The sequence below is a fragment of the Balaenoptera musculus genome, chromosome 14 (assembly GCF_009873245.2).
Source record: "Balaenoptera musculus isolate JJ_BM4_2016_0621 chromosome 14, mBalMus1.pri.v3, whole genome shotgun sequence".
Classification (NCBI taxonomy): domain Eukaryota; kingdom Metazoa; phylum Chordata; class Mammalia; order Artiodactyla; family Balaenopteridae; genus Balaenoptera; species Balaenoptera musculus.
Window position 1 is genome coordinate 81,899,659 of NC_045798.1, and position 12,098 is coordinate 81,911,756.

The 12,098-nt window shown below is 33.8% G+C and overlaps 1 protein-coding gene across 1 annotated transcript in view; it reads left to right on the top strand.

The window, feature by feature from the left end:
* The window catches only part of CCDC102B (coiled-coil domain containing 102B), a 222,068-nt gene that overhangs the window by 33,215 nt on the left and 176,755 nt on the right, over positions 1-12,098 (top strand). Inside the window, exons 2-3 of the mRNA XM_036823290.1 lie at positions 6,726-7,347; positions 8,903-9,123. Of these exons, the coding sequence (XP_036679185.1) occupies positions 6,726-7,347; positions 8,903-9,123 (843 nt within the window). The remainder of the gene's footprint in view (positions 1-6,725; positions 7,348-8,902; positions 9,124-12,098) is intronic.

A 12,098-nucleotide genomic window follows, 5' to 3' on the forward strand; every position in this document is an offset into this window, starting at 1 on the left:
AACCCTAAAATGGACATAAATATTGGAAAATGTTGATGAATTCAATATTAAAGAAAATTTGTAATGTTAACAAATGAATACCTTATCAATAAAGAACAAACAGAAAAAAGAATGGAAAGCATAGGTCCTCTCAGCACCACGTGGTTTGTCGTGAAACTGTGATAGGAGTTATTTCATAGGGTCATTTGTCTCACATTATGACTTAATAATTATAATTTTGAGTTGTTGGCTGTGTGCTCTTCTGGATTTTAATTTTCTAACTAATATTTATGGACACAGTTTTATTGTCCTCTACATTATTTAATCTCTGTGAAATTACACAAAATGGTGTAAACACAGCAACGTAAATTCCAGCTTCAGGGTCACCTGCCCAGATTTGGAAAGTGGTAGGATCTTTGACATGACAAGGTTTTTGCTGTTCTTTCTAATAAAATGTGCACCGTGACTGTTAGCCACCTGGAAATTGTAGCAAGATTATTCTTACATGAAAATAAGATTCGACTGGGCTTTATAGTTCTACCACAGCTAATACTAATTTCAACTTTTGGCTTAAGGTCTCCATGGATATTTTGGCTTATTTATTTGGCACGATTAAGTTGGATTAGATTGCATGAGAAAATTGGGATAGTTTGTGGTTTTCTTCACTGAAACCTTGAAATTAACATAAATATTAAAAAATGCTAAGGAATTCAACAAGTGTCAGGCTCCCATACACATAGGTAGTAAGTAGCACAGATTTTATATGTACTGTTAGAAGAAATATACTTAAGCTGTAAATGCAAATCTTAGATGAAATATCTTTCTGTCTTAAGATTTGTTCACTGGTGAGACATTTCAGGAATATTTTAAAACAGAACTTTCTTGAACCTGATTGACACCCCGAGTACCACACAAGAATAGTTAAATTATGTTATATCCTCCAAGAAATTCTAAATTATCTGAACCTAAGTTTGTGCTTGGCAGGCAAAGCACTATAAAAGCTTCAAGGCGATCAGCCTGCCAAAAAACAGAAATTTTATTTTTCCAAGACTCATTACAAATGATACATTGGTACTTTATAACATGGATTGTGGATTTTGGATCTTTCTTTATTCCTTCATTCATATTCTTGAAGAAGTAAGCCTGATCACTTTTACCTATGACCTAAAAATGTAGCAATTCGTTTCTTAGCCTCTAAAAGCATAGAAAACATTGCTATTGTCTGGAAATGTAGCGATAACATCAAGATGCTATGTGGAGAGATTATTCTGAAATAGTTTATTTTATAAGAAATGAGGTTAATTTTTTATTATTGAGCATTATCTAATGAACGTTATTTTTCTCAAATAATTTTTCCTGGAAACCTAGACTAAAGAAAAGACATCACATTAATTTAAAACAGTGATACATGGCTTCAATAATTCTAGGTAATAGTAAGAAGTTAAAAAGATAGGAAGCAATGAAGAGTCAGCTAAAAAAAGGCAGGACTTATCACATGAATTCCAGTTCTTTAAAATAAAGATAATTTCTATCTGATCAGATAATGCAATTTAAATTCAATAATGACTCTTGGAAAACATAAATATATATGTTTTATTGACAAAACGTTTGCATTTGTGCTTATTTTAGACTATACTACTTTTAGAAAATAAAGTATCTAAGCTTTAAATAAATGGCAACTTGCACAAATTTTATATTATTTAGTTGCCTTTTTTGTGCAAGTATTTCCTGCCTCTACATGATTCCAGAATCTCACATTCACATCAGCAAATGTAGACTATAACTGTCTGTATAATTTGCCACCATGTATGGATTTTTAAAATATAATATTTTTAAAATACTGTAGGCAAAACTTGACCTATATCAATGTGATGTCATATGGCCATTCATTGTAATTATTTCACTTACCTCACTATCACAGCTGCAGTCTTCACGTTTAATATTTAGTGTTCTCTTGCAAAACATTCCTAAAATATATTGTATTTTTCCACATTGACCCATACAAAATGAATGCATTTTTATACTAATCACTTGTGCATGTTTGACAGGCCACATTTTAAAATACAATATGATGTTTTACTTTCCTGAATATTAAAAACTGATCCTTCCTTTTCTCTTTCTATCACAGTGTGTGATGTCATATCTATTGTAACTATTCCTTAGCATTATGTTTTATATCTGTATTGATCTATTTTCTCCTTGCTATGGCTTTTATTAACATTATTGCATATGCATTAGAGGTCCTGTGTGTCTTAGAAAAAAAATCTAAGGGTTTCATATAAAATTCATTTCCTATAGGTTAATGGAAAGCAATACATATAAATAATAAAACAAAAATCCCTTTGGGCCCTATTTTGTTCTGTCCTGATATTGTAACTTATGCCAAAAATGCTTTTGTTTCTGGTCCACCTCATTCTTCTGATAACACTTAAGACATCACTTCAGAGAGACTTCTCTCAGTATGTAGGTATGTGTTAAATCACAACACACTGCTTATTTCTTTCAAAGACAGTGAAAATATGTGTTAGCTTGATTTATTGCTATTGGCAGTTAGCAAGGTCCCAGGATGGCAGAAGCCATGTCTATTTTGTTCACTATCACAGAGGAGGCCAGAGGGAGGGCCTCAGATGTAGGGCCTCCAGGGGATGGAGGAGAGTCAAGCATAGGTCCCAGGAGCTGCTTCCTGAAGGATGGGAAGCCAGGAGGAACTGGGTGTGTGGAGAGAGGGGAGAATGCACCTGCATAGCAATCAGATTGCACAAAGGAGATCACTGAGGTGAGGTTTGTACAAGATACAGACACACCAGGGTGGCGGAAGCATGGAGGAATGGACAAGCCTAGACCTTGCAGGTCCTTTAAGCAATGAGGAGGAGATTGAATTGACTCAAAACGCAATGTCAGGATCAGTTGACTACTTGTAGTTTGATTTAATGGGAGATATCTGAACGTAAAAATATGCAGAATGAGACTCTGTCAAATGTATTTATGAAATAATCTAAAAGGTGATCTCACTATAGTGCAAATAGATATTTTGAAGCTGGAGATTTTTGATATGGAGGGGCATTGGCCCTGGGTTCAAATTTCCTCAATTCCCAAACTGGATTGACCCCTTCTTTTTTCTTTATCCTTTCCTTTATTTAAAAAATGTTTTTCTTAATAAAGTATAGTTGATTTACAATATTGAGTTAGTTTAAGGTATACAGAAAAGTATTCAGTCATATATATATATTTTTTTTTTTCAGATTATTTTCCATTGTAAGTTATCATAAGATATTTTATACAGTAAGTCTTTGTTGTTTATCTATTTTCTGCATAGTAGTGTGTATCTGTTAATCCCATGCTCCTAATTTATCCCTCCCCCACCTCCCTTTCCCCTTTGGTAACCATAAATTTGTTTTCTGTGGGTTGACTCCTTCTTAGTGTCTGACTTGGGCTGGCTACATTAGAACCCTAAGCCCTAGTTTCTTCATATCTGGGATGGAGATAATAATAGTACTGAATAATATTAATATGATATAAAAATTGAGATTGTACCCTTATTACATGAAATTCAGAGCTTTCTTTTTATAAATCACATTTATCTGTTGCTATCCCTATTTTTTAAGCACAGCATTTCTCTTTCAAAAGAGAGGAAAGAAACTGAAAAAAATTAAGTAGTACAATAGTCCAAGGTGACATACATAGTGACTTGTATAGCACTGAGAAGAATTGTCACCTTGCCTAAGAGACAGTCTGGGCTAGCCAATCTGTAGGCATTTTCCCACTTAATGGTCACAAGAACTCAGTGAGGTACATGATGATTCTGTTTTCCTTTACAAATAAGGATATGAGTCAAAGGCAATTTATGTGGTTTGTCTACTTTCAGCTACCTAGAAAGTGGCAGAGTCAGAACTTGGACCAATAGACTCTGGAGCCCAATGTCTCACACATTAAGCTCCTCTTTGGCAAGAAATAATACATTTAGTAATATAGTCTATACATTGTAGACCCATCAAATTTTATTAATATGGCTATATACTACATTCAAAGATACTTGCAGTAATCGTGGTAGCCTGGTTGTATGAACTTTTTAAAAACAGCTTTATTGAGGTGTAATTGGTTTAAAATACTGCATGTATTTAATATATACAATTTGATGAGCTTGGACATATGTGTGCACCCATGAAACCATCACCATGCTCAAGATAATAAACATGTCCATCACCTCCAAGAGTTTCCCTGTGCTCCCCACTCCTTTTTTTTGTGGTAAAAACAATCCAAAAATTAATATAAGAAACCAGAGTCAATAGCATTAAAATATTTTCCCATATATCAAAGGCTTTGTGCTACAACCACTGAAAAATACTTTCATCATCATCTGAAACAAAACGTGAAGATTAGGTACATATGTATAGAGAAAATTAATGCTTTAATAAATACACATGAGGATTAAATATCCCCATTTACACTTGCTTGAGAAACACTTTAGGACAGGAAATACTATTGAAATTCAAGGACTAAATAATTAAACCCAACTCAATTTTGTTTAGTCAGATGTGAAAAAATACATAGTTAATTGGTAGGCAAGATCTCAATGTACCAGAGTCTAATTATAGAGTCTTCAAAACACTAGTGAAATAAAAGTTAGACATTTTAAAAGACATTACAATTTTAGGATACTGATTTATTTTGAAAAATGGCAAGGTTAAATTTAAGTTTAATATGCTGAAATAAATATTCTGTCTTCATTTTGGAATTTCTACCAAAAGAAATATATCATTAAATAGTGAAATATATATATATATAAATATAAAAATATATACATATACAGATATATACATATAATACTTGGTATGCTTCTAATTAAGAGTTCCTCTTGTTCTTTTTTTTTTAATATTGGTCTTGGTTTACTAATGGTCCAAGAAATTTGGTCAGTTATATTATCATTGCCCTCTGAGTTACAGTAAATGAAAGGAACAGTTGCTCCAAGTCAGCACTAATTCAAATATGATTGGACATATACTAATGCTAACAAAAATAATTACAACCACAAATCTATATTATTATAATAAGTATTATAATAAGGAGTGAATTGGTTTGACATCTCTACAGAACACTTATTAAAATGTGTTTTTTTCTACAACTGCAAGTGATATGCATTTAATATTATATACTCTTGTTTTCAGTGAATAGAAGTGTATTTTGTAACTTAATTGGTATAATGAAACCCCTTCAGTTAATTAAATAGATGGTTCATAAAAAGACAGTTTATGATCTGTAACTATATAAGAGGAAATAAAAAAAGGGAGTAGTTAATGTCATGAATACAAAATGTTATCTAAGCTTATTTACACCAGAAAATCTTCTTTGATAATAAAAATGGGTAATCTTATACAACAATAGAACTTTATTAATTTTAGATTAACCTGCATGATTTGAGCATTTATTTTAAAGAAAATGTTCCACTTGCTAAATCCTCAACGTGGTTATGTTGTTATATTGAATAAAGTAATGGGTGTACATACTGATAAGAAAGGTTTGCATTTACCAATTAATTTGTCTTTGCTATTTATATGGAAAGCTGTTTTTATTTCCTTTTTAAAGCTTTGAAATTACTGAGACTTTGCTCAGTGTTGTCTGTGAAGCCTCTTAATTTCTAGGAAACAGCTCACTACTTCTTTGGCAGTTCTCCCTAGAGTACCTTGTCCATACCCTAGGAAGCTAACATTGATTTGACACATAATACAATGCTAAAAAAATTTGATTAAATACATGTATTTTTATAGGCATATTATGTATTTTAAATTTTATGTGCTTGTCTCATCTACTGGACTATAAAATCTTTAAGGACAAAGACCATGTCTTATTCATATTGTATTTTTTGAACTTATCATAATATTAACCATAGTAGGAAATTAATTCATGTATCAGTTAGATGTCATTTTGACTCCAAGTAACAGAAAACTCAACAATCATAGCTTAAATAAATATAGCTAATCATTCTCACATAGCAAGGAAACCAGAGGTATGGATTCTTTGTTTCATGCTGCAACTCCATTGTTACATCAAGCTCTTTTCATCCATCTGTTCCACCATTTTTAACATTACAGGGTGGCTGTTACACTTACCTTCTTCCAGAATCATGTCTTTGTTCAAGCAGGAAGAAAGCAGAGGAAAAAGGGTTTCTCATTTTGATGTTTTCACATTTTTCTAGATGGGAAACTTTTCTAGCAGACTTCCCCTCACATCTCATCAGCCAGAACCAGGTCATATGCTGCTTTAAGACCAGTGAATGGTAAATTAAATGGGGGTTGTCATGGAAGATTTAGACCACTCAAGATTTAGCCCCTGGAATTGGAATAGGGGCTTATCCTTCCACAGATCAACAGCTTCTGCCTTCCACCTGAACAAATTGTGCTTTAGTTAGCAGGGGAAAAGGGGACCATTGAGCAGTTAATGGACAATGTGTGTTACAATAAATATTACGTGAAAAGAATTGGGTTTGTTAAGATCACGTCCTGTGCTATCCCCAGTTGCATCTTTACATATTTATTTGTATTCGTTTGGCAAAATTAAGTGTGAGCGATTTCTGTTTCTTTGAGGATAATTACAAATGCATAGATTCCTCTCTATTTTTACAGTGGGAAGAAAAATATGCAATGTTGAGAAGATGCATTGTTTTTATCACTTTCTGTTTTAAATGTCGGTCTTGCTCTTATAATTGCAGAGGAAATTCAAATGCAATTATGTTCTCTGTCTTTTCTTAGGCCTGAAAAGATAAATATGAATTTAGATTCCATTCATCGGTTAATTGAAGAAACACAAATCTTCCAGATGCAGCAGTCATCAGTTAAACCGCCGTGTGACCTGGGGGCACCTGCCTCATCCCCCAGGGACACCTGTAGCTCCTGTTTGCCCCTTCATGCGCTGCAATCTCATGCCGCTCACAACTCCCATGCTCATTCCTGCAGCATCAACGACTGGGGCATTTGTGAAGAACTTCGCCTGCGGGAACTGGAGGAGGTCAAGGCCAGAGCCGCTCAGATGGAGAAGACCATGCGATGGTGGTCAGACTGCACGGCCAACTGGAGAGAAAAATGGAGTAAAGTTCGAGCTGAAAGGAACAGCGCCAGGGAGGAAGGAAGACAGCTCAGAATAAAATTAGAGATGACCATGAAGGAATTGAGCGCCTTGAAAAAGAAGCAAAGTTTGTCACATCAAAAAGAGGCCTTGGAAGCTAGAGTCACCCAGGACCGGAAGCTTCCTAGTTTCATAGAAGTGTCCTATGCACAGAGAGACCCCTTTCAAATTGGTTCCAAAACGTGTGAGTCCATCAGAGAGTGCTTGGGAAAGAGAGAATATCCTACCAAGGAGAACATAAATAGAAAGGTCAGAAAAAAATCCAGAGGAATCTAGAGGTTATGTGCATATTTGAATGCTGTATATAGTAATGGGGAGGGAAGAGAAAATAGCAAAACCAGTGGTGACTGTATTTGTTTGTTTAGGCTGCCAGAACTAAGTACCTCAGACTGAGTGGCTTTAGCGACAGAAATTTATTTTCTCACCGTTCTAGAGGCTAGAAGTCTGAGCTCCAGGTGTCAGCAGGGCTGGTTTCTGCTGAGGCCTTCCTCCTTGGCTTATAGATGGCGGTCTTCTCCCTGTGTCTTCACATCACCTTTTCTCTGTGTGTGTCTGTGTCCAAATTTCCTCTTCTTTTTTTTTTTAAATTTATTTTATTGAGGTATAGTTGATTTACAGTGTTGTGTTAATTTCTACTGTACAGCAAAATGATTCAGTTATACATATAAATATATTGTTTTTCATATTATTTTCTATTACAGGATATTGAATATAGTTCCCTGTGCTGTACAGTAGGACTTTGTTGTTTATCCATCCTATATATATGAGTTTGTATCTCCTCTTCTTATAAGGATACCATCACTAGGCCCACCCTGATGACCCTCATTTTAACTTAATTACCTTTTAAAGACCCTGTCTCCAAATACAGTCACATTCTGAGGTACTGGGGGTTGGGGGGTGCAGACTTCAACATATGGGTTTTAGGGGAGACACGATTCAGTCCATATTACTGATATTACTAGTATTTTTAGCCAAAGAAGAACCCCAGCATTTTTTATGTTAAAAGAAGATATTTAGAGAGATTTCTCTCCATTTACCCTAATAAGCCACTATTAATAAATTATCCATACAGTAGTTTAAAACATTTCCCAAGGTTTGGGACTCTGGCCTCACAATTAATTCCTGTAAAATGGGTACCATAGGGAAATACCTTTAGGGAATACTTCACACTACCCACTTCTGGAATTTCTTGGTATATTTGGAATCTTGAAATTTCTGAGAATTCTGCACATAACAGAAATTTGTAAACTTTAATCTAGCAGTTCATACACTTATCTATTGATGAACCATCCCCCATATATTTTTTTAAATCTGGTAAATATTATTAACAACTCATGGAACATACTTTGGGAAACTTTAGGAATTCATGTTATCTCTTTAAATAGTTTGTATTATTTACGCTTTATATTATTACCCCTTTCTATTTAATTCCATCTCTAAAAACATAAAATCAATTAATATCTTGTTTTTCTATAATTCCATCTAAAATGTTAAGCTTTTCATGATGTATGGAGTTTATGTTAGATATAACGTATTCCACTGTAAATGGAAAATTTTAAAAGACTGCAGGGAAACTTATTTTATTAGAATATGGTAGAACATTGAAAGGAAAAAAAAGCCTAAAAATATATAAGTTAAAGTTTGTCCATATAACACTATTAGAGAATGATAAATAAATGAAAATATGAATTTGATGCTGAATCATAACATTTTATTTCCTTTCAAAAATGTTTTCTTCATGATTTTTCTACATTGGATTTTAAAATTCAACAATAATAATTGTTTTGTATTTTTTTTCTTTCAGGAAGAAGGTTTGATTATTGACCCATTAAAATTAAATGAAGAGGTGAAACTCAATCTAGATTGTCCTGATTTATTCAAGAATGGTGGTTCTGAAAACTGTACAGTGAGACCTGGATTAAGACTGCAGGCAATAAATCTGCCTCTGGAGAATGGAGTTCCTGAAATTTCAGCTTTGCAGGTGCATTTGGATGAGTTCCAAAAAATCTTATGGAAAGAAAGAGAGTAAGTACTAATCATTGTCTTCCTTAACCAAGTCTGTTTTTCAAACTTCTTAAAATTGTTAAGTCTCTTAAACTAGCCATCTGCTAATATATTTTACCTATGATTAGTCATTAAGTACTAATATTTTAAAAATGAGTTTGAATTTTATATTCATTTTTTGAATTTTGAAAAGTAAATTATAACAGGTTCGTTTTTATCATTTTTTTATCATAACCTTGTTCTCATCTTCTCTGGTAGATTCACCTTTATTATATTTGAATTATTAATGTTTATGATTAAAATAACCTGTGTATTATCTAAATTTTACAGCATTCATAGATTTCAGTGAGTCAATAAAAATGAATAGATATGTTAATATTCATAAGGGAAAACTCACAATTTGGTGAGGTACTGATTGCAGAAAAAGATGCTTTATTCATTGACCATTTATAGTATAGAGGAAGGAGCACTAGACTTGATTAAATCACATGGACATTCATCTTGGTTCTGACATACTCTAGCTATATGATATTGGGTTAGTCAAGGGTGTGCTATTGTCAACTTTGTAAAAATATGGATAGTGATACCTGTGTTCCAACGATCTATTGTTTTATAACAACTTCGCAAATGATGATTATTATGGAGACAACAATCACCATGTATTCTGTTCATGAATCTTGAGCATGGATTTATATGGACAGCTTACCTCTTGCTACATGTGACCTCAGCTGGGATGGCTCAAAGGCCGAGGGTGGCTTTAGGTGCGGGGGGCGGTGTAGAATTATCTGAAGTCTCACTTACTCACATATCTGGCAGCTGACCTTTTTTCTCATCTGGGATCTCAGTTGGAACATCTGTATATAGCCTATCTGTGTGGCCACTTGGCTAACTCACAGCATAATGGCTTGGTTGAAAGTGAACATCTGACAAGCACAGAGATAAATAAATGGTATTTTAATGACCTGGCTTTAAAAGTCACATAGCATCACTTCTGCCCTCTTCACTGGATTCTTATGAGAATCAAACACAATGTCTGGGAAAGTGGCCACTAACATGAATTACTCAATATGGGTTTTTTTTGTTGTTGTTCCCTCATGATCACCCTAGAAACTAATAAGTGGAATATTTGATGTACTTTAAAATGTGTTTCCCAAATCTGAAAATAATTATTTTTCCATCTCTTTAGTTATGACTCTTAATGGGCAGAATAAAAAAAAAACTGGGAGTGATGTGTATTATCACTAAGTATGAATATAATTATATATTATATAATGATTTTAATTTCCCTGGTTTACGTGGATTGAAACAGTGATAAGTATGCACACAAACCTCTCACCAGTACTATAAGCTCTTTATCTGCCAATCCTTTTCTGTCAGCCACAAGTCCCTCTGAAATTTATTCCTACCACTAATTCCCTTTTTCAGATTCTTTGCCTATACCTCACCACATGCACAGATTGTGATAATACAAGTATCTGTGTAGAGAATAAATATTTATTATTCTACCATCAAGTGTAAATTCCTAATAGAGGCAATCAACATTAGTAGAAAAGAGAATAAAATTGAATGCCTGCACCCATATTAACAATTAATTTACTCTGGAACTACAGGTCTCAGTCAAGTTCTAAGCTCTGGGCTTCATTTCTTGAAGGATTTAACTTTTTAGTGGTTATAGACTTCTCTCCAACCCACTCACAATGCTACTTCACCTACATAACATAATAGGAGCAATGTGAAAATGCTGTTTCCTGCATGTAAACTCCCAAAGGTACCAGTTTTAATGATACACATGTGTGTCTTTACACTCTCACTTGTACACATGTACATGTACATATATATCTGACTTCCTTGGAATAAATGAACAATCCCCATAGTAATAAGTAAATCCCCCAGTTCTCAGCAAATTCAGCATATAAACAAAAGACAGGCTGAAGAATAAGGGGGAAACGGGGCCTTTGATTCCATTTTGCTTTCTCACTCTCCTCTTTAAGAAGCAGTCCCATGGGTATGATATGTCCATGAATTAACACTAGTCTGCAGTCCACGTGAGGCCATGGCAAAGCCTTTTTTTCTATCACAAGAGAATGTTTCCCAAGGATACAGTATATACTTTTACTATAAATCTGTCTAATCTTTTAAATTCTTCCTCCTGGAATCTCAGTGAGTGGGTGGCTGGAGTTGAGAAGATGTGAATGTAATTTTTTCTATGTTCCCAGCTAGTGGGAAACTTCTCTTGACTAGAGCACAGGAATCAACCTAGAGAACTCAGGGAATCATTTCCACCATTGACTGACTAGAACCCCCTCATCTAAAACACTAAAGTTTACCTATTATTTGTAATATTCGTACTGTTCAGTTTGATGAATAATTACCCAGTATCTGGAAGCTGCTCATGTACTGAGAATTTGTATATTTCTGATCTCTTAAATAAAACGACTTCCCAGGTAGAAAATTTGAGATGAGGGCGGGAAAACTGATCCTCGTACAGAGCTATGTGTACCTAAACATTTAGGAAGAGGAACTCTGGCAATATTACGTCTTAAGTAAGAGAGATGATGAGGTAAAATATTTTGATGTGCTGTTTTAGCCTTTAGAATTAGTTATAAAGTTAAACTGCAGATGGCACCTGCATCCCTTACAAAATGTTAGCTTTCTGTCAATTAATCTGAGCTTTAATCTCCCTTTCCATTTTATTTTCTTAATTTGTTTTCTATGTAAGAAGAGCAGTATGCTTCAATTATTTTTCTTTGCTTCATTAAATGTTATGTTTTTTTCTCAATAAAATGAGATTTTAAATCTTGGTGAGATAGTACAGCAAACTGAAAATGCTCCAATGATTAGCATGAGAAAGAAATCTATATATATGGTTGTGAATATTCCTCAATTAAGACAATGAAAAAATTGCATGCAAGTCTGATTAATATTATTTAATGTAATATTGTTAAAGAATAGAAAGTCAGATCTACTTTACTTATTTATTCACTGTTACTAATGGG